This window comes from Pantherophis guttatus, chromosome 1 (genome assembly GCF_059756535.1).
Source record: "Pantherophis guttatus breed Tessera chromosome 1, ASM5975653v1, whole genome shotgun sequence".
Taxonomy (NCBI): domain Eukaryota; kingdom Metazoa; phylum Chordata; class Lepidosauria; order Squamata; family Colubridae; genus Pantherophis; species Pantherophis guttatus.
The window spans coordinates 76,027,841-76,051,745 of NC_142063.1; the positions used below are offsets into that span (position 1 = coordinate 76,027,841).

Below are 23,905 nucleotides of genomic sequence, written 5' to 3' on the forward strand. Positions count from 1 at the left end.
GCCAAGAAAAAAGACTGAGAAAGAATGCCACCTTCTCTCTAAAACACAATTATTAAGACTATTGTAATGCTCTCTACATGGGGCTCCCCTTGAGGAGCACCCGGAGGCTCCAACTGGCGCAGAGTGTGGCCGCGCGGGTAGTAATGGGAGCGACATGGCGTTCCCATGTAACACCTCTCCTGCGGGAGCTGCACTGGCTCCTGGTGGTCTTCCGGGTGCGCTTCAAGGTTTTGGTTACCACCTTTAGAGCGCTCCATGGCTTACCTGGTTACCTATGGGACTGCCTACTACCACCAATAGCCTCCCACCGGCCGGTACGCTCTCATAGAGAGGGGCTCCTCCGGGTGCCATCGGCCAAACAATGTCGACTGGCAGCCCCCAGGGGGAGAGCCTTCTCTGTGGGGGCATCTACTATCTGGAATGAGCTACCCCCAGAGATACGGAGGATCCCAGATCTGCGCACCTTCCGCCACGCTCTCAAGACCTTTTTATTCCATCAGGCCGGCCTGGCCTAATTTTTTCCCTCTTTTTTAATTATGTAAATTTTAATCAGTTTTTAAATTATTAGGGTGTTTTAATCTGTCTGGACCAAATTGTCTAATTCGATCTTATTCTGTTTTTAAATTTTGTATTTATATATTTTTTACTGTTTTGGCTGTTCACCACCCTGAGTCCTTCAGGAGTAGGGCGGTATATAAATCAAATAAAGATAAAGATAAAGATAAAGAAGACAGATTGGTTATTGCTAGAGCTTTAAGCAGCAGGGTTTTAAAATCTAAACATCATAATGAATTCATGCAGTAGAGAACTTGTATTTTTATAATAGTCTTACACTATAATTCACATTGGTGGAAATCCCACATGGGTGTGCTCATCCTTCACATTAGAAGTATTAGGATAAAGATTTTCAGCTTTGATCTGTCTTGACAGTGTGTTTGCTTGGAATGGGAGAAAAGAGCTGCCACCTATCGGGCGGGGTCAATTATTTCAACAGACTGATTTTGTTCATCAACACATTTCTGATTGGGTGTTGTCTCTTGTTAAATTGGCTGGGTAGGTAGTGGCACCTGGATAGTCTTGCCTAGGCTTGGAAGCTAAACAGGAGTCAGGCCTTGTTAATACTTGGCTGAGAGGTCATCAGGAAATTTTAAGACAACAGACTAGACTGGAAAGTAGAACAACATCCCAGATGAGGAGCCAGGGTGAGCCAATTCTACCCCTTGGCAGGGAAATGGGATAGGTGATTTATGAAGTCACCAGAGATATTTTACACGACAATTTCATTTGCAAACTCAAGATGAATTGAAACATTCTTATGCGTCTGTCTGCCTCTTTATGAATTATGCAAGGGAACACCTTATTATTCACTGCATCTTTGAATTGATACAAAGCATAGACTGACAGGGTATAACTATCTGGACTGGAGGGAGTACAAGCTTTCCCTAGGCCTAGGCGCTCAAGTCAGGGCTTACCATGAAAGTGGTGGCCTGGCCAAGTTACAAATTGCTTTCAGTTACTAACTGTAGGGAATGGAGAAAGCATCAATACTGTGAACAAGTATGTGTGATATTCCTATTATGGCAAAACCAGACATAATGGGCTTATTTTTAAAATCCACATCAGCATGCATTGAAAAATCCATGCACCATTATCTGATGAGAATTTCAGGCTTGTTGTCTTGGAAGCCAGGCAGAGGCTGGGTCCCTCCATGTACAGAAAGGCATGAACCAATCTGATACTATGAACCATTCTGGATGTAAAATGTAAATATATGTATGTTTTCACTCAGAGACTATCAATGCAGCATTCAAAAGACACTGGAATATCATGTAATTAGGTGAAATAGCCCACTACTGAAGACTTTAAAAGACTTATTTGGCCACGTGGCTAACAGATTTACCCCCTGCAGCTTCCAGGTCATCTTCAAATGCAACCCCATAGACAATGAATTACAAGAGTCTAGCTGACCAAAGCATGAATAATGCTCATGGGAGTCACTCTCTTTTTCCCTCCCCCCCCAACAAGAGCAGATTTCTATCTTCCTGGGAAGTTTTCTCCAAAGCCAAGGCATCACTAAAAGTGTTAAGGAGTTAACAGCTTGCTTAGCTCTATGACCTTAATTAGTTGATTAGAACTCTGGGCCAGCTTGCAGCTGCTCCCTTAAATTGACAAGACCCTAATCAAATTCACCTTAAAGGCTTTCTTTTGAGTCCTACGTGACTGGCAGCTTACTGGATAGCACATAGCCTTGGAGTGTCTGTTTACTCTCTTGTAATCCCTTCTCACCAATGAATATAAATATTAATTTTTGCAAACGATCCCAGAGCCAGGAAAAGCTGAAATAAAATTGTAAGCAGAATTGTGGTTGTGTGATTTTCACTCAGCCATAGCTTTGCTTAACAACTGATTCCAATTGTGGTCACTAAACAAGGTCCACCTGTATTCACATACAGAGAAATATGTCAAAGACAATAATTTTGCCCGATCTATCATGTGGAAAATTGTGGAATCATGTGGAAAAATCAATATCCCTCCCCTTTAGTTTTCTAATGAAACTTATTGCAGATGGATAGTCAGGGGTGTACTAATAGTGAAAAAAAGAGACAGCTACTGTAGGACAATTGAAAGATATTCAATGGACATGCAATTGGGCTGAAGACAGCATAAACTCCCACAAAAGACACCATATTGGAAAGAGCTTTCTAGCCTTAAGAGCCTCACAATTGCTTAGCATCCACATTTTTGCATGGAGCCCCAACAGGAACCATAGCAGAGAAGCAATACAGAAGGAAGAATTGTGGCTACTACACTGCCTCTTTCTCTGTTCTGGTTCCTAAATCAGCTGTCACTTTAGCAACAGCAGCATTACCACTACCCCTACCAGCATCTTCTCCTGAGCTGGAGAAGGGATACTTTGTGGGGATAGAGGAGATAATGGAGTCTCTTGCCAGGTTTAGCCTGACTGTTGTAGCATCAGGAAAAAGAAGCTGTGTGACCTTTCTGTGTCTTCAGTCTTCAAGTTTGTATCCTGGAGAAGGGCTCTCACTGTTATGTAAATAGGTTTGTTTGGCGGGAAGTTCGAATTAACTGACCTTCAGCTGATTGGCTGACCACTACAGCTGCAAGGTATATAAAGGGAGCTGGCTCCCTGGGTTAGTTGCTGGATTCTCACTATATAATAAAGAGCTGTTGTCACTCACTACTCTGGCTTGCTGCGTCCTCATTTACCCAACTTTAACACTCACTATTGCAGGAGGAAGGCATTTGAAAGGTTTGCTCTGGGGATCATCAGGCTCAGCGTATGCCCTTAGGTGCATATTTTGTAACAAGCTCCCAGGACACACCCTGATTATCTCCAGTTCAAAGGATGTCAATTGTAGGAAAGAAACAGAACACATAAAAACTTGCTGTTCATGGAAATATAATAAGACTCCATGACCGATTGAGTCTCAAGACTGATTCACTTTAAGTTGCTTCACATATTCATAGTTTGAAGAAAAAGTTTACGTCATCAAAAACTACAGTGATGTAAAGTCCATTATCTTCTGCAACTCTGAGTAGGAGATTGGTACTTAGGTCTCCATTTTGGAACTCCTCCAATGAATACCTTGAACGAGGTAGTTCTCTTCTCAGAAATCCCATAAGAAAATTAATTAAAACATTTAGGTAATAATATACATTATTTTATTATATTGCTTAATGCATTGTAAGCCGCCCTGAGTCTCCGGAGAAGGGCAGCATATAAATCAAATTTTTTAAAAAAATTATATAATAGACTGAGACTGACATGCAATATTCACTTAGCACAGGGCTGACCCTGACCTGTAAGACACCTGTGTCACTGCATAGATTTGGTACACCTCTCATTTGTGAAGCTGAGCTTCCTAGAATCACAAGAATGTGAACTGGAGGCACTGATAGTTTCAGATTGTGCAATGCGTTATGATTTCTCTGAATCGATATAGAGCCCTCAGTCTGGGAGAAATGAAGTCTGATGTAAGTGAGCACCCACTTTTGGTGTGAGAAATTGAGAATTTTTAAAATTTAATGTGTCATGGCAACTTTCTGCAGTGCATCACTTGCATACCAGCTTGCAGCGGCCCTGATTTAGCAGCACTTTCCTCCCTTTGTGAAGGGTCCTATCTCCTCACTGTATTAACAGTCGTAGATTGTAACATTCTCTTTGGCTGCTGTGTTTTGATTTTTGCACTCTGGATGGATTTTAAGATTTGTTTGCCGTCAGAGTCACTTGCAGAGATAGGCAGCCATACAAACTGCATTAATAAATGACACCTAGTTAAAACAGTGTTTCTCAACTTTGGCAACTTTATGATGTGCGGACTTCAACTCCCAAAATTCTCCAGCCGGCAACGCTCTTGATTGAATTGCTCAGAACACAGGAAGGCGCCAGAACTGGGGATCCACAATTTCTTGGGGCCTGGCCAACATCCATTTCTTCCTCAGCTCAGGGTCTTTGGGAAAGCCCACAGAAGGAAAAAAATTCAATTTCTGCACAAGACCTGTCACAAAGCCCCGCCCCTCATCTGATTAGGGGACCCGCCCTCCCCTTTCCAGCGGTCGAAGGCTTTAAGGGACGGCAAGGTTGTGGAAAGATAAATCCTTTGCCCGGTTCGGCCGGTTGGGACAGTTGATGGCAGAACAGGTTTTGGGCCTGGTCCTCTTGTTTCCCGGCAACCTCGCAGGCAGTAATCCTGGTTCCCGCCAAGTATTTTGCCTTATGGAGGCCGCGCTAAACTGACCCTAAGAGGGACCCGTATCCGTAGAAGCCCGCCCAGCTCACGCGGATTGGCCCACGCTGTGACCGGCTGCCGAGCACTGTGAATGCTGGGAGAAAGAAAACATGGCGGCGGGGCCCAGCCGTGTGGAAATCCAGACCCTTTTCAAGCGTCTGCGAGCTGCGCCAGCCAATAAGGTACTTGAGGGCGAAGCTTGTGGGCCTTGCGCTCGAGGGTTGTTGTCCGGATCACGAGTCGTTTCAGAGCGGAATTGACCCGCCTTTTGATCCGTATCTCTCTCTGTCCTTGCCGGTAAACCACTCGGCTCCGCACCCGATTGTGGCGAGCCTGAAGGGAGAGATGAGCCTCCGAAGTCGAAGGGTTGTCGCGTTAGCGGTCCGGCATCAAAATAGCGTAGCGGCTGCTGAGGGGAAACGAGGGGTTGCCTAGGTGACGGATTCGGTTTTAAGACCTCACGAGACGGCTTCTCCATCTCTGGGAGATCCCGTTAATTTTACATTTACCCTCTTGTTTTGTTTTGTTTTGTTTTGTTTTGTTTTGTTTTGTTTAGTCCTGTTTCGACTGCGGGGCAAAGAACCCGAGCTGGGCCAGTATCACCTACGGGGTGTTTCTTTGTATCGACTGTTCCGGAATCCACCGCTCGCTGGGCGTTCACGTCAGCTTCATCCGGTAAAGTCGGGTTTGGATGCGGGCTAAAAACGCGTTAAAATAATATCAAGGGCTGCTTAGGTGATGGGTTAACATTCCGCATCATTTGCCTGATTACATAAGGAAATGCATTTATTTTTTTTTTTGCATCGAGCAGATCTATCTTAATTGACTCTCAAGAGGACAGTTGAGTTTTATTTTCCTTAGGTGTATGGAGTCCTTTGCGTGTTTTCAAGTCGAATTATTTAATAATTTATTTTTGACAGATGATCAAGGACTGCTGACCTGATACTATCTTATTTCCCAAATCCAAATCTTCTGGTATTAAATAACTGTATCAATGTATACATTCTTGAGCATATTAGCGTACTTTTTTTAAAAAAAACATTATTTTCTATCCTGTCTTAAAAATATAACTTAGAACTTAGAATAAATTTATAGTCACTTTAAATGTACACTAATTGGCATACGTTAAAATGAAATTTCGTTGCATACAGTTCTCAGAGAGTCAATATACATTACATAAACATGACTAAATAAATAAATTCAAATAATAAACCCACATATGCAAGATGGCATAATTCTGACACTTCATATTGTATCTTTGAGATCCAGTTTGGGATAGGGTTAAGGCATCAGCACCTCTTGCCTAAGGCATAAAGCCAGTCAAGGTTTCTCAGCCCTGGAAAAAATGAGGCAAAGCAAACCATCCTGAAATCTTGCTTAGAAAACTTGCAGGGGCTGAGATAGGAAACACCCCCCCCCCATCTTTCTTCTGAGCTCTGAATAACCAACCCTAGAAAATGGTCTGAATAGATTAATCATTCCTTTTACTCTAAATCTTGCCTGTATCTCATTGAGCATTATAGCTAAATGCTAATTTAGAAAGTCTGCTTTATTTATCTTCAAATTCTTTTCAGTGATAAGGCTCTTTCCGACTTCTGTGGATGAATTATTTGGAGTCTTTGAGTTTATATGACAGTGCAGGCTATATATGGCTTAGTTATGCACAACCGATTAGCAAACCATAGATGCCTCCAACCTTGACTTATTTGATGATGTATATGATAGAGTTCTGGATAACTCATCATCACCATCATCCCTTGTTTGAATAATATGTCTTCTCTTTTCCCCACTGAAGAAGTTGTCTGCATTTTGTTAGCCACTCCTGTTTGCATTTATAAAATACTGTATTTCAGTAAGCATGTCCCTTATGTGATGTGCAAATGCATTCATTAAGTTTTTGTCCTTATTCTCAACATTTAGAAAAAATTCTAATATGCATTGTCCTACATACAAGCTGACCAATTCTTCCACATTCTATCTCTTTATCTGTCTTTGCTTCTAAGAGGATAGACTGATTATAAAACATTTTCATTTTTAATCATTTCCTATTTTATATTTGTAAGTAGTTATTTTGTAATAGTTAAAAAAAATAGTTAAAAGTGAATTAGTTATTAAATGTGCATTTTGTTTTTTCTCTGTTATAACATCTCATTTCAATATATTTGTGAAGTCTGAAAAATTAGAGACCTACTCACAGAAGATTGTTCAGAGAGTGTTGACAAAAGTGTTAAATTATTTATATTGCAGTATTACAGTAGTTTATAGAGTAGGTATAAAGAATCACTGGATCTGCAGCCCTATCCAGTATAACCAATGATGAGGAATGAATGCTGCAGGTTGTAATTCAGAACCATCAACAGTCACAAATTCCCTGCCCTGTTAAATTGTCAACTCTATAGCTTTAGCTTATTTGTTTTGTGTTTGAAATGTTATAAAATGAATTGACTAGGTGCTCACAGATGTTTTCTGATGGGCACACAGTACATCTGTTTTAGGAGCCCTCCGTAGGCTTTCTATTAAGTTCTGTGAGCAACTTAAACAGCTGGTCTTAGCCTATAAATCTCTTTATTGGCCCCAGGTTACTTTCAGGACTTCATATTTTCATTGACCAATCCAATAGTGCCAGGAGAAGCAGCTGCGTCTACCCTATTTTGAGGAGATCGAGGTGTATGTGAATCTGGAAGCATTGCTTTTCTGTGATAGGGATTGCCATTTGGAATGGTCTCCCATTGAGGGGTTGTTTGTGCCCAACATTATTTACCTTCTAGAAAAAAAGAGAGCCTTTTGGGCACTACACCAGACCATTGGGGTTTTTTTTTTTTTTGATGTTTCTGATATATTTTTTGTAGTCTTACGTTTTTGCAAGCTTTTGTTTTGTTTTGTTATTGCAAGCTGCCAAAGGTCTGTTTATGATTGTGAAGGGATATAAATCTGATGAATAAATCATAAACTAATAATTATTCCCAATTTGTCAGATAGAAAAAAATTAGAATTCTGCACTGGAGAAATATAATAAAAGTCAGCATTCCCTAAATCAAGCGCCCTGGATAGTCAGACTGGTAGTGCCAACGGCTCTGGAAGACACAATTTGGGGAAAGCTGATATAATAAGGTGATCTTTATCCTCTTGCAAATTGATTAAAAGCTTGGAATGTGCTAGCTTTTTCCTGTCGGTTGTGTGTAAGTACCATACTAAGAGAAATGAAATTTGGTTGTTTTTTTTTGACAGGACAACAGATTATATTGTGACAGAAGAGAATTTTGGCTTTTGGAAATCGTTGACATCTGTATGGTGAATTTGTGTATAATATATAATGCCAATTTTGTCCCCTTATAGGTCTACAGAGCTTGACTCCAACTGGAGCTGGTTTCAGTTGAGATGTATGCAAGTGGGTAGCAATGCCAATGCGGTAAGGACCAATTGAAATTATATTCTCTTATTATTTAGGGCATTTGATTTTTTTAATTGTTCCTTTTTTTTAGAGAATGCTATGATTGGGTACCTGGTGAATAACTTTGTGAATAGTTATTAACAAACTTTTTAAAAATTATATGGTAATTTTTTTCAATATTTCTGGATCATCTTACACCATTGAAGGTCAATCACTACATATCTACAGTATATCTGGAAATATCTAGATTTCAATTTGTTCTTTTTCAACTATATTTTCTCTGGTTTCAGACAGCTTTTTTCTGCCAGCATGGCTGTACCACCTCAGATGCCCCTGCCAAGTATAATAGCCGTGCTGCTCACATATACCGAGAGAAGATCCAGCAGCTGGCAAGTGCTGCCATGGCCAAATATGGAAATGATGTAAGGATCAATAAGTCTGTGCACTCTTGGGGGCAATGGGAAATTATAAGATTTTGCTATAAAAATCCAAAGATGATCCTCTTCATTTTTAGCTCCTGATTGATGGCCTGAGTGGGATTCCTGGCCACTCTCTGGAAAGGAATGATGCTGATTTTTTCTCGGAGCATACACAGGTTTGTTGAGCCAACTTGAATTGCTTTTCAATTGCAAATCTTCCTTGTAGGATTGTCTGATGAGTTTTCCTCAATACAGATAATCCTTGGTTAGTGACCACTCATTCAGCAGTCATTTGAAGTTATGATAGGGAGAAGAAGGAGACCCTTCTTCACAGCCAATCTTTGAAGTTGTGGCTGTTATAGCAGCCCACAGTCACGTGTTCACCATATTCAACCTTTACTGATAAACGAAGTTAATGGAGAAACTGTTGTGATCCTGTGATGTCATGCTTAACAACCAGATTTGCTTAACAACTGCAACTGGATCTACCATTGTGATATGATATGGTCATATGATATTTTTCCTGTATGATCATATCACTTAGTGAATGAGTTCCTGGGGCCTAGTTACAGTTGTTTAACATGACTACCTATATTGTATCTTTTAACTGAGTACTAGTTTATGGTGAACCATTTGGATTGACAACCTGGTCAGAAGTTGCCTTTTTTTTTCCATTGCAATTCTGAGCTGCAATCATATATTCATTTGTAATGAATCAGGATAGTGCTATATACAATAGTACTGGACATAGTTGATCTTTTTCAAAGCTTTCCCCAGCCTGGTGGCTTCTAGATGTGTTTAAATTGTCAGAAATCCTATGAGTTGAAGTCCCAGCAAATCTGTCAGATAACAGATTGTAAAGGCTGCTTTCATTAAAGGAGCTGGAATTTTACACTATACGTGTAAAGCCTGTATTTTTTCATTGAAATACAAACCATTTGGATAATACTTAACAAAAGTTTTTATGTATTCTTTGTTCAAACCGAATATAATGCCTTTAGACTAATCAATGTATGTTGTGTCTTCCCCTTGTGAATTTCTTAGAAGTGATTGGCTGATTAGTATCAGAAATGGGGTACAGATAATCCTTGACTTGTGACCACAATTGAGCCCAAAATTTCTGCTGTTAAGTGAGACAAGTAAATTCTGTCCCATTTTACAACCTTTCTTGCCACAGTTGTTAACTGAATCACTGTAGTTGCTATGTTAGTAACATAGTTAAGTGAATCTGGCTTCCCAACTGACTGCTTGTCAGAAGGTTGCAAAAGGTGATCACATGACCATGGGGATGCTGCAATGGTCATAAGTGTAAAAAGTGGTCGTCAGTCACTTTTTTCTGTGCTGTTGTAACTTCAAAGGTCAGTAAACGAACTGTTTTAAGTCAAGGACTGCCTGTATATACCTCATGGCTGGAATATTATTTCTTTGTGTTAGGGTCATAATTGATGACTGACAACTCTATTAGAATGGAAACCTATCTTTAAGAAAGTAGTCATATTCACTGTCTACAATGTTGGAGAAATATGTGACTTATTGGCCAGATCTTGTTTGAGTTATGAATTAACGTTGTGAGCCTTTCTAAGAACTGAATTATTTTCTTTAAGGCTTGTAATAACTGGGATGTGGCTAAGACAGAGCAGAGCATAATAGATTCCACATCAGAATTGGAGAAACCAGCAAAGCCATCTGAAAATAATGAGGTTCCACGTAAGTACCAAAGCAGAAGCCAAATATCTAGTTTCTCTTTCCATATTAAATATCTCCACTGGATAAAATGAACCTTGGTTGCTATTAAGCTTGATGATCAGCAGACAATCAATGTCATGGAGACTGTATATTTTGATACACCAAAACTATGTAATCAGTTCAGTGATACATGTAGTAGCTTTATTTTGTTTTTCTGAACTGAGCATTTTTTTCAGTTAAAGAGCATTACCTGTTTGAATAATTTAGAACTTCTGTATTCCAACAGGATAAATATATGATATATGAAAGAAACAAGTCTATTAATTGATAGGGGGCTGCATTCATATACATATAGACTGAGATAATAGCTGGTTTTAATTATAGATTGTTGAGAAAGCAGGATTAAGCCAAAATTTGTAGATAAGCAAAGTTGTAATAGCATGTCAACTATTTTGTTAATTATTTTCCTTTTTTAGTTGCTTAGGAGTGTTAAAACTAGAAATGTGCTAGAAAATGTTAGTCCAGTATCCCCATTTTCATGTTACATTAATCATTGTTACAGTCAGTAGAGTAACAATAAAACACATAGATTCAAACTGGTTTTCGCTGAATCAGTCATTTGTTGCTTCTCTGATAAGTTCCTCAGTTTATTTCAATAGTTTCTTCATGGAATTGTGGTCCTTTGGGATATGCCTTATGCTTCTAGACCAGGGGTGTCAAACTCAAGGCTCTGGCCTGCAGGGTGCTTAGATCTGGCCTGTGGGCCCACCCTTGAAACGGTGAAGGACCAGTCCATGGTGCCTCTGTCAGAGAAAATGGAGCTCAGGGAGGCCGTGCGTGGCCCATCCAGGCTCCATTTTCAGCTGCAACAGCCTCCTGCAGCCCTCTGCCAGTGAAAACAAAGCTCAGGGAGGCTCCATTTTCATTGGCAGAATGCTGCAGGAGGCTGTCATGGCCGAAAATGGAGCCTTGATGAATGATGTCGAGCTGGCCATTCCCCCACTGGCCACGTCCTTCCAGCCCCCCCCCCCCGCCTCCCCGAGGTCAAACACAACCCTGATGCGGCTCTCAATGAAATCAAGTTTGACACCCCTATTCTAGACCATCACAATTTGGGATTTTTTTTTTTTACTTTGTAGAGGATGACCAAGGTCCATCTATTGAGTTATTGAGCACCTCTCCTAAAGGCTCCCTTGGTAAGTATACATATCTCCTCTGTTTTCCTCAATGCACAGTGCGGCTAGCAATACTCGGTTTCACTTCAGATGATTTGCACTGACCATAGATTTATTTCAGATGCTATACTGGGTTGAGAAGATGAATAGTTCTCATTTCAAACTGCTTATTGCAATATGGTAGAAGTTGAGTAACATAGATTTCATCTTTTGGGAAACTGTAGAATCATTGGAGGGAACATTAAAATGTCAACTGGTCTAATCCCTCGCTGTCCAGAGATGGCTATAATTATCTCTAATAGGAAGCCAACCAGCTTCTATTTTTAAACATTTTAATTCTGAAGAGTTTATAACAGCCTGAGTCAAGTTTGATTCCCTGTGAAATAGGTTATATATCAGAAGGATTTTCCTGGAATTGCTGAAATCACTGCGATTCTGTAGCCTCAGCTAATATTTCTCAAGAGGATTGAGAGAGTAGCAACCTGATATGGCCTTGGCTTGTTTTTCAAGAATAACATCCAACTAATTCAGATTGTGGCCTGATTGTCTAATGTCACGATCTTAGATATTATTTATACCTCATTTCTATTTTTATGTTCCCTTCACTTTGATATAAATACCCTTAAGAATAAAATAATACAACTTTCCATAACATCCATGGTCTTTTCATTTAGGAATATGAAAGGTGCACTGAATCCTAATAAGAAAAACTTTTAAACACACTACCTTGATTTAAATGTCATTTTACATGTGAGTATATGTGATATATTTTGTTTATTAATTAACTAATATATGAAACATGTTGTATATACTCACGTAAGCACATAAACCATTCCCTCAAATTTTAACCAAAATACCTGCATTTTTATGCTATTTTGGTTTAAATTTCAAGGGTCTGCTTATACAGAAGTATATATGAAAAATAGATATTTTTTAAAAACCGCAGGTATTTTAGAAAAAATTTATCACCATAAAAATTCAGATAAAGGTTATCTGCAAAAAAGCCAAATCCATTTTTTTAAATGCATTTTGACAATATTCTTAGTTTATCTCTGAGTCTATTCAGTATTTCCAATACTGACAATTTAACAGACCACAGTACAGTCTTGTGTGGGAGAACTTGCTGAAGGTCAGACTTGTATCTCAACCTTCATCTAAACATCTTTTTAGAATGAAATACATGCATGTCTCTTTCTCCTTCAGACGCATCCATGTGTCTGTCTCCACAAGGGGCAGCTCCGGCCAGAGGTAACTGGCTCTGTATGGACTATTTGCCTTCCATTTCTGTGGTTCTGCTTCCAGCTCTAAGTTTATCTGTCTTGCACCTTTTAAGATCTCAACCCAACATGGAAGGAATTGCTCTTACTTAGCAGTGAAATTTAGATTACATTTTGCTTCTGGAATTTTGGCAATTAGTTAAGTGGACACATGTGGCACAACTTGGACAGTTAAATTCTCCTTGCTTTGGTTGTGTGGAAACTACTGACCAACCTGCAACATATGCCTCTTTTAAGTTTATAGCAATACTTTGTTTCTACTGGGCTTTTCCCATCAACACTTCTGAGTTTACTGCCTATCAAAGTCACCACGTCTTAGTGTCATAATTCTATTACTTTCTTATCACTGGAAGGGGAGTCCCAAGTGGTTACTAATTTGAAATTGCATGTTATGGCTGGTCATATTGACACTGAATATGTGTGCTGCTGCTGGAGCTGCTGGATATATTAACAATGTTTATAGGACACTTGGCCATGGTAGTCTTTTAACCATTAAAATTTTGAAATATTGTGACGAGTATTAGTATTCACAGCAGCTTAAGCTCATCCTTCATTGGTTGCCTTTGTTGCAGAAATAAAGCCTTCCCTTATTGGAAAGAAGAAGGCAGGTGGAGCAAAAAAAGGGGTAAGTTTGTTGTCAGAGACCTTCCCTTTCCATGGCGTGCACCTGCTTGCTTTTTCTGGCAGAGTTGTGTCCCTTCTGAGTGACCTTTTCTGCCGTGGCTGCTGCCTGTTTTTTATGCAAGCTAATGAGGATTTGCCTCGTTCTTCTCTTTCATTTCTTCTGCTCTTAGTGGACAGCATCATTATCCAGTTCTCTGGAAACCTTTCTACATACTAACAGTTTGAAATGGTCCTCTTAATGCCATGGATTTAGCTCTTGGGGGATTACTGTAACCCTGTATTTATTTTTAGTGTGAGTTAACTGTCATGGACAGATGGTTTCTTCCCCTCAGAAATGAATATATTTATGTTTTGCATTTGAGTTTCTGGTGTAGTCTTGGAGCAAAGATAATAGATGCCCCTCCCAATACCATCCTCACCTCCACACACATACACACTTTTGGTTCATACAGCAAAGCTTGCATAATTGAAGATATTGTTTTGTATCTTTGCTTTCTGTAATAAAGTAATTCGAAAATGGAATGATAAATGGATATCTCAATTTCTATCTTGCCCTTTCATAGGTTGCTGTAATTCATGCAAATTCCTCTGATGTTTCATGTTCAGTGACTTTCACATTGTCTTCTGCTTCCTTTTCTTTAGCTGGGAGCCAAAAAAGGTCTTGGAGCTCAAAAAGTGAGCAGTCAGAGTTTTACAGAAGTTGAACGGCAAGCCCAGATGGCAGAAAAGCTGAAAGAGCAACAAGCAGCTGAGTACAGGAAGCAAGCGGAGGAATCTATGTGAGTGGCTTTTATATCTAGCATCCTTAAGTTAGGATACACATAGATTTGCTCATATGGGGATTGAACTGGAGAACGAACTCAGGAAGCATAAAAAAAGATGTGATGCCCAATTCAGACCTGAGAATTTATAAATAAAATAATGGCCAATGCCAGCACATGAATAGAGCCTGGATCATGATACTTTTCAGCTTCTCTGTTCTCAGTTCTGATATTTATATTCAAAACGTGGGCTGGGATATGATATATACAGTACACTATGGAGGAACTCTATTTGAACTCTATGGTTTGATGATGCTTGTGTGGTGTCTTTCTCACAGAGTTGCCTCAATGAGATTGGCCTATCAAGAACTCCAAATTGATCGGAAGAAGGAGGAGAAGAAACTTCAAAACTTAGAAGGGAAGAAGCGTGAGCAGGCTGAAAGACTAGGCATGGGCTTGGTGTCCAGAAGGTAATTTACTTTATTGGAGAATAAAAACACGGTTCCCCTTCTTTTTCATGCCTGACTGAAGCTGTTAGCAGTCTCAGCAGGCCTGATCTGTGCCTTTGCTCTTTCCAAAGGCTGTTTGGATGCTGTATACATTCAGCCCCCTTCATAGGGATTTATATTGTGGCCCTTGGAGTAAGAAATTGCAATAAGAAAAGTCAGCCAGTGGCTAATGTGATAGTCAAATAGTGTTCAGAAATCAGTACAAGTTAGGGAAAGTCTTTTTTAACAAATAAAGCACAAACTATAATAGAAAAGGGTAATAAAAGAAGATTAAAAAGGATGATGATGATGCCCATTTACCTTGAGGCAAGATGGGCGGCCTATAAATTTTATAAGTAAATAAAAGATGATGCAGAAAAAGAAATGACAGCATGGCAAAAAAAACCGATAAAGAACTTATTAAGAACTAATTTTAATGTTTTTGAAGCAGAAAACCAGCCAATGAAACCGCTGTACCAGAAAAGTAAAAAGAGATTCTCAGGGATATAGAGATAATAGACATTGCAGATAAATTGAGCCAAGTCCTTTGTATCTGTCTTCACTACAGAAAATATAGGGAACCTGCCTGAGCTTGTATGGATTTTCTTAGGTAGAGGATTGGAAGCATTAAAGCCAGTTGAAGTAACAAGGGAAGGTATTGTAGGTCAGCTTGAGACACGACATTGGAACAAATCATCAGGTTCTGATGGAATCTACCTAAAAATTCTTATAAACACTGTTAGATTATTATTAAATTATTATCTTAGCAAAAAAATTCCTAGTTTTTCATTCAATTTAAGCTAACAATAAGAAGACTGGAAATCCCTAATGTAATGTCATTTAAATAAGAAATTCAAGGGAGTTTGGAGAAATTTACACTGTGGAGCAGTCAGTTTAAGGTCTGTTGCAAGCAAACCAATAGCAATCAGTAATTAAACACAGAACAAAACAAGTTCTGAAGTTTTGCATGGATTCAACAAAGAAAATTCTTTTGGAGGTTATTTTAAAAAAGACTTTGCCAGCCTTCTTCATATAGGGCCAAAGACTATGCCACCACTGTTTCTGAACAAATCACAAGACGTCTGGGACACTGTTCTTTGGATAGATGAGACCAAAGTGGAAATGTTTGGTCATAATGCTCAGTGCCACATTTGGCGAAAACTGGACACAGCATATCAGCACAAACATCTTGTACCAACCATTAAGTACAATTATGGAGGGGTGATGATTTGGGTTTGTTTTGCAGCCACAGGACCTGGGCATCTTGCAGTCATTTAGTCGACCATGAACTTCTCTGTATACCAAAGTATTCCAGAATGAAATGTGAGGCCATCTGTCCAACAGCTAAAGATGGGCCGACATTGGGTCATGTAACACGGCAATGATCCCAAGAACACCAGCAACTCTACAGCAGAAAGACTGGGGATGAAAAAGAATCAAGGTGTTGCAATGGCCCGGTCAAAGTCCAGATGTCAACCCATACTGTGGCGGGACCTCAAGAGAGTTGTGCATAAAGAAATGCTCACAAACCTCAATTAACAATGATGTAAAGAAGAGTGGACCAAAATTCTTCCACAATGATCTGAGAGACTAATGTCATACAGAAAATGATTACTTCAAGTTACTGCTGCTAAAGGTGGTTCTACAAGCTATTGAATTGCAAGGTGTATTTAGTTTTTCACAGGTGGTTTCTCCATTTTACTTTTCTTTTTGTAAAATAAATGATGACATGATGCAATATGTTACATGTTGTTAATCTGAAGTTGTATTTACCTACTTTTAACAACTGCTAAGGACCAGGTAATTTTTACTATATACTGATATATAAAACCACAGAACTAAAGAGGCGGTACTTTTTCACATGATTATACATACATATCAGGGATGGGTTCTACTCACCTTTACTACTGGTTCACAACGGGGCCGCACGTGCGCTCGCTTTGCTTGCGCAGAAGCATTCTGATGACGTCAGGGTCAGGTAGAGCCTTCCTCCAGTTTTATTACTGGTTCTATAGAACCGGTCCAAACCGGGGGCCACCCACCACTGATACATATGTATTTATATTTGGGACTGTGGACCAGATGATTCTGAGTGGTGGGCTACCTCCAGTTCATGGGCCTAAAGATGTCAGTCCCCATTTTAGAGTACCATCAAGCAAACAAGTTGAAAAGAACTCTATTGCTATCGTATAGTTGGATTTTTAAAAAAAACGTTGACACAACCTTATCAAAGGCTGTTCAGTAAATTTAGCTGTCAAGGCTAAGCAGACCTGTACATTTATGGATTACTATAGTAGCTGGTGAAAAACAAATAGTGTAGGAATGAATGGCTCATTTTCTCAACAGATGGAAGTAAGAACTAGAGTCCTTCAAGCTTCATTGTTGAGACCACTATGTTCTAATTTGTTCATAGACAAATTGTCTTAGGCCTAAGTAGTGAACCAGCCAAATTTATTAAATTATTTAGGGTGGGAAAACCAAAAGGATCATGAAAATATCCAGAAGGCTTTCTTTAAACTAGATGAACTGCCATCAAATGGCAAATGCAATTCATTTTAAGTAAGTGGAAAGAGATATGTGCCAAGGTAATTCTAGTGTTGAAGAAATATTTGGAAGTATGGAGTTCTGCCAGGCCTTTTAACTTTGTATTGTTTCTTTTAGTTCCATTTCGCATTCTGTCCTGTCTGAGATGCAAGTAATAGAACAAGAAACGCCAGTGAGTGTAAAGTCCTCTCGGTCTCAGCTGGGTCTCTTTGAAGATACAGGAAGCTTCACATCTGGACCACCCAAGTACGACTAAGCTTTGCTGAGTTTTTAGTTCTGTTAGTATTTCTCTATCTGGCCTGCATAGATTTCTTTCTCGCATTTGTTCCTAGGTACAAAGATAATCCATTCTCACTGGGAGATGGTTTTGGTTCACAATGGGAAACAGAAATGCCCTCCTGGGGACTTGACAAAAGAGAAGAGGAGACAGACATCACAGTGTCAAACATCCGACCCATTGGTGACAGGTAAAGTAAGGGAAATACAGTCCTTTGCTCTAATGTAGAGCTGTGTGAATGGGGAGTAGAAGGGATCTGCTTGAAATTTATAGTCGGTGAAAGATTTCAGTGCTTTTCTCTTCTACTCAGACCGACCAACAGAAGAGAAACGGAGAGCAAGGTGTCAGTAGTAGAGTCTAATGAAGCTCGACAGAAGTTTGCGGGTGCCAAAGCCATCTCATCTGACATGTTCTTTGGGCGAGAAGTTGATGCTGAGGTAGGTTTTCTATGATTTCTCTGCCCACAGAGGCCTATTTCCGTCCATTGTAAATAGCAATGTTCCTGATCAATATTAGCTCCCCCCCCACCTTATTTTTAAAAATATTTTTTATTTCCACCAGTATGAGGCCAGATCCCGACTCCAGCAGCTCTCAGGAAGCAATGCCATTAGTTCTGTTGATCTTTTTGGAGAATCTGAAACAGCAAATTTGGGTATGTCCATCAAAAACCAAAAAGGATTATTCTTTTGGAACTGCACTGTGATAATTCATGACTCAACACTATGGCTTTGCTGCCCTCAGTTCCATATTGAGGACAGTTTGGTACAGAGCAGTGAGTAGAGTAAAGCTTGTAAAAATGGTCGAGTTCAAGCAGTTAAGTTCCCTCTCATAAGCATAGCTTCTTTATTTGGCAAAGCTCTATCAGGTTTGATATTTATATTTTTTCTCCTCTGCAGGTAATGTCTCCATTGGAAATGTACTACCTGCAGCTGACATTGCTCAGTTCAAGCAGGGAGTAAAGTCGGTTGCTGGCAAGATGGCTGTCCTGGCCAACGGTGTGATGAACTCGCTGCAGGTGAGAAGTGAGGGGAAAGTTATTATACACCATCTTGACCAAGATGACGTACATTGGATTCCTTTTCCTTATTTTATTTTGTTACAGCATAAGCAAGTAGTAAGCCAGGTTGAAAGAGAATGATTGGCTCATAATCACCAAATGAGTTGCTGTGGTGGTGGATGAATTAGAATTTGAGTCTCCTCAGTACTAGTCCAGTGTCTAACCACTGCACCACACAGGCTTCCCAATCATCTGTTTACTATTAAATTTTACAAGTGTTTATATAGGTGATTAAATGTGCTTACATGAACAAGATTACGTGAAGTGTTAATACCACTTTATAATGCTTTGGTAAGGCTACACTTGGAATATTGCATTCAGTTTTGGTCGCCACGATATAAAAAGAGTGCAGAGAAGAGCAACAAAGATGATTAGGGGACTGGAGGCTAAAACATATGAAGAACAGTTGCAGGAACTGGGTATGTCTAGTTTAATGAAAAGAAGGACTAGGGGAGACATGATAGCAGTGTTCCAATATCTCAGGGGTTGCCACAAAGAAGAGGGAGTCAAACTATTCTCCAAAGCACCTGAGGGTAGAACAAGAAGCAATGGGTGGAAACTAATCAAGGAGAGAAGCAATTTAGAACTAAGGAGGAATTTCCTGACAGTTAGAACAATTAATCAGTGGAACAACTTGCCTGCAGAAGTTGTGAATGCCCCACCACTGGAAATTTTAAAGATGTTGGATAACCATTTGTCTGAAGTGGTGTAGGGTTTCCTGCCTGGGCAGGAGCTTGGACTAGAAGACCTCCAAGGTCCCTTCCAACTCTGTTATTCTATTCTATTCTATTCTATTCTCACAACATATGTAATATCTAAAGAAATGCATATGATAGTTATACTGGATAGTTCTTTAATATTTATTTTATTTATTTATTTATTTATTTTTCATATTTGTATACCACCCTACTCCCGAAGGACTCAGGGCGGTGAACAGCCATAATAAATACAAATACATATAGAATTAAAAACTATTAAGAAACAGATTAAGTAATTTAGGCTCAAAGATTAAAAACATCCAAATTTATCTAAAGAGGTTTAAAACTCAATTTAAAAGCCAGGTTAAAAGCCAATTAAAAAGGGAGAGTTAGGCCAGACCAGCTTGTTGGAATAGAAATGTTTTCAGGGCACGGCGGAATATGCGTAAGTCTTGGATGTTTCGTAACTCCGGGGGAAGCCCGTTCCAGATGGTAGGTGCCCCCACAGAAAAGGCTCTCCCCCTGGGGGCCGTCAGTCGACATTGTTTGGCCGACGGCACCCTGAGGAGTCCCTCTCTATGGGAGCGAACTGGTCGGTGAGAGGCTATTGGTGGCAGGAGGCAGTCTCGTAAGTACCCTGGTCCTGAGCCATGGAGCGCTCTAAAGATAGTAACCAAAACCTTGAAGCGCACCCGGAAGACCACTGGGAGCCAGTGCAGCTCGCGCAGGAGGGGGGTTACATGAGAGCGCCACATTGCTCCCATCACCACCCGTGCGGCCGCATTCTGGACCAGTTGGAGCCTTCGGGTGCTTCTCAAGGGGAGCCCCATGTAGAGACCATTACAATAATCCAGGCGTGAGGTGACAAGGGCGTGAGTGACCGTGTGTAACGAGTCCCGATCCAGAAAGGGATGCAACTGGCGAATCAGGCGAACCTGATAAAAAGTCCTCCTGGCTACGGCCGTCATATGCTCTTCAAAAGACAGCCGTGAGTCCAGGAGGATGCCCAAGTTGCGAACCCCATCTGTGGGGGCCAACAACTCGCCCCCAATAGTCAGAGATGGCGCCAACTGACTATATCGGGACAACGGAAACCACAGCCACTCGGTCTTGGATGGGTTGAGTCTGAGTTTGTTCCTCCCCATCCAGATCCGTACGGCCTCCAGGCACCGGGACATCACCTCGAGGGCATCATTGGGGTGGTCTGGGGTGGAGATGTACAGCTGGGTGTCATCAGCGTACTGATGGTACTTCACCCCAAAACCACGGATGATCTCACCCAGCAGCTTCACATAAATGTTGAATAGAAGGGGCGAGAGGACCGATCCTTGTGGCAGCCCACATATAAGGGGCCTCGGGGTCGACCTCTGCCCCCCTGTCAACACAGACTGCGACCGGTCAGAGAGAAAGGAGGAGAACCACTGTAGAACAGTGCCCCCCACCTCCAACCCTTCCAACCGGTGCAGCATGATATCATGATCGATGGTATCAAAAGCCGCTGAGAGGTCTAGTAGGACCAGGACAGAGGAGCAATAATATTAACCTTCGTTAATATCTTGAGAGCATGTTGTGGGTGCCATTGGGGATACAGTCAGTTATGAAACAATGGATGAAATTACTCCTGCCATCCCCTCTGCCTCCTTAGAGTTCTTTCTCTCGTCTGGATTTTTTTTTTTTTCTGGGCAGTTGAGAATGCTTCTAAACAAGACCTTGAGTTGCCATCATTCACCATCGGTGTAGGATCCAAAACAATACTAAAAATAGCGGTAATGCTACAGGCTGGCCATTTGCATTTCAACATGCCTTTTTCCTATATAATTTTTAAACAGAAGAATCTGAAAGACAGTTTTAAAATTGGGGTCCTAGAGCCTAGTGCACATCTTGATGCTCATGGACATCAGATTATTTAATTCTGACAAATGGGGTATAAAAGCACTAATTTAAGTACCTCCAAGGCAACTAGTTGATTAGTCCACTTTAAGAAATAATTGTATTTTTCACGATCAATTTGAACTTTCAAATTTTAACCCTAATCCAAACGTAGTACAGACATCAAGACAAGACCCAACAAGAGCGCTTAACATCTTTTGTATTGTTGACTGAGTAGCTGAAGTTGATGGTGAGATATAAAATGGTAGGAAATTCAAGGATAAAAATAGCGGAGAAACTAAACTGAAGAATCTTCTCCCAAAAAACCATTTTGTTAGTGATAAGTTGTTCTGGAGTTTTGATTAGACTCAACTTGCAAGTTTGGTGGATATATTTTCTTGAATAATAAAGTTCATATTTCTCATGTACTTAATAATGTGGGAAGAGAAGAAAAAAGAACCACATTGGACTTTCTTGAATAGTGACCCAGATTCCATTCTGGTTCAGGCTTAGTTCAGGCTTGGTGTACAAGCCTTGAGTTGAAACCTGCACTTCATCTGTTTTATTTGTGTTAATTATGTAAACATGCACGCTCAAAGAATTGTCCAATAATGAAGTTAAAATAAATTCCCATGCTGATTTTTTTCTGACATTCTGGGAGGATAGCATAGAGTTCTCCAATAATATTTTTTTGTGGACCACCTCACTGTTTAGATCTTAATAGGATCACCTTTGTTTTTGGTGTGATTGGCTCATAAGCAATAGGTTTTGTTTATCAGCTTTGGACTAGTTTTTACAGCTAAATGCCTCAAAATCTTCAAGCTTGTTTCTGGACAGTTTGTTAATTGATTCCCCCCCCCTTCTCTCTTTTCCCTACTACCCTTAGGACCGCTATGGTTCATATTGAAGATCTAGAAGACTGTACCTCTTGGCCATCGGTGTAACACCACTTGAACTTGGAAACTTGGAAACACCACATAGGAACTCTACAGGATAATTTCTAAGCTGAGCATAGCTGAGGGATGCTTGAGAATAGAGAAAATGGACATGCTTGTCCTATACTCGAAGGTTTTCTGGACAATTGTTTTGTATTAGAAAACAAATATTTTGTCAAAACCCAGCCTTCAGTGATTGAAGTATGGGCCTTTCCAGAGAACACCCCTCTGCTGCTATGGATTGAGATATGGTGCAGATGTCATTGTGGTGCTGCTCTTTATATTTCTCTTTGTCTCCCTGACTGCTATTGGTGGACTTAGTATTGTGGAAGCAGGAAAGTAGTGTGTAATATTTTTCATGCTTCTGCATGAATTCAGAGGCAAATTATAGTACTTGTTGCATTGGTGGAGACTCTAGAACCTATGCTCCAGAATAGAGTGAAATTCCTTCCTCTGTCCATGGTAATCTTACTGCCTTAAAGAACCAGTGTGATGCACCATTTTAGAATAGTGGCTTAAAAGCACAAACATACAGCATGCAGTGAAAGGTCAGCACTCTTGGCCTTAGTTAAGATTCTTTTATTTTGCAAATATGACTGATGATAAATTTGTGCTGGAGATAGGAGATCATCAGTGATAAGCAAGGAAGGGTTATCAAACCTTTCCTATAATCAGTTGGTTGTCCATTGGGTGCTGTCTTTTATTTCATATGTTAAAAGAAATTGGAGCTGAAATGAGTATTGACTATATTCACTCCATTCACTGTGTCCCATTTTTGTTGCACAACCATTGCTACTACTGCCTTCCTTCGGAATCACAACAATGGACTTGAGTGAACACCATAGCTCTCTTGCAAATTATATTGAAACAAAATCAGTTTCAGTAAGGCTTCTTCCACCTATCCAGGCACCACTGTTGTCCCTATGCTTTCTGGGATTGTTCTCATAAATTGCTATAGCTTTATTGATCAAAGAGGAACTGGAATAGATAAATGCTCCATTCCAGTCTACATTGCTAATCTCATGCCTGAGATAATAAACGGTATTTTGCTCCAAAGCACCCATTGCATCTGCATGCTAAATCCCATGTTTCAGTGATATTTTTCCACCGGAGTATTCTCATTTCAGCTGAGTGGGAGAATTATTTCCTTGTGAAATGGTGCTGACTGTTGTAACCATTTTGCATTCAAATTGCATGATTGTTGCTGCTGCACTGTGGGTTTATCTGGAAACTGCCACCAAATACAGTGTGTCTCCTAAGAAGACAAGCCAGTTGTTTAATAGGAAGAGTAATCGCCAAGAATACACTGAAATGATGTCTTGAGTTTCAGTGAGGTACACTTGCTAGAGGCAGCTGAGGTTACCAATGCCCTTTGAGGTTACCCACTTTCACATTAGTGTAACTCATTAGTGCAATTAATCTGCTTATTCCTTGTGCACTTCCTATGAAAATAAATGCCTGCATGGACTGACCAGAAATTTCCCCCTTTGCTTGCTTCTCCTTTGTATTCATAGGATTCTGAAAATAGCCTCTCCAGTTTCAAGTGTTGCAGATTTAAAATTGCTTGCTCAGTTCCGGAGCAAAGAGTTTGCAGAGCTTCATATCAGGCCACTGCTTTTTCACTCAGAGATTGGAAGAGGTTTCCCTTGCTTGGGTTATCTCTGTACTTGAAATTCATCATAATATTCATAAGTGATATGCAGCCAAAGTTATGGCATTGCTTTATGGGGTTTTAAGAGTGAAGGATATGGAGTCTTCCTCCTCACCAATAAATCAGATTGGATTCCTATGTTCTCAATTCCTTGTGGTTCTTATTTTCCTGGGCCTCAAATAATAATACAAAATGCATTGTTAGAAATTACCTCCTCCATCGTATTTTCTACACTAAACTCTAAGAACGAAAATTAGATTTAAAGAAGGATGAGCAAATTAGTGTGAAAGTAAAGCTGAAGT

General features: G+C 40.1%; 1 protein-coding gene across 3 annotated transcripts; it reads left to right on the top strand.

The window, feature by feature from the left end:
• Window positions 1-4,546: 4,546 nt before the first annotated feature.
• Window positions 4,547-23,750, top strand: ARFGAP2 (ARF GTPase activating protein 2). Of its 3 annotated transcripts, XM_034417491.3 has the most exons (17): window positions 4,547-4,933; window positions 5,308-5,426; window positions 8,088-8,160; window positions 8,433-8,564; window positions 8,657-8,737; window positions 10,166-10,268; window positions 11,387-11,443; window positions 12,626-12,670; window positions 13,272-13,324; window positions 13,966-14,102; window positions 14,423-14,554; window positions 17,234-17,362; window positions 17,449-17,583; window positions 17,704-17,830; window positions 17,955-18,045; window positions 18,290-18,408; window positions 21,904-23,750. In XM_034417491.3, exons 1-17 carry the CDS (start codon window positions 4,862-4,864, stop codon window positions 21,922-21,924), a joined length of 1,626 nt encoding a protein of 541 aa, XP_034273382.2. In that variant the 5' UTR covers window positions 4,547-4,861; the 3' UTR covers window positions 21,925-23,750. The 3 variants fall into 3 exon arrangements, with proteins under 3 accessions (XP_034273382.2, XP_034273383.2, XP_087739133.1); XM_034417492.3 differs by lacking the exon at window positions 12,626-12,670 and having other exon boundaries at window positions 4,552-4,933; XM_087883007.1 differs by lacking the exon at window positions 21,904-23,750 and having other exon boundaries at window positions 4,552-4,933; window positions 18,290-18,546.
• Window positions 23,751-23,905: the final 155 nt, after the last annotated feature.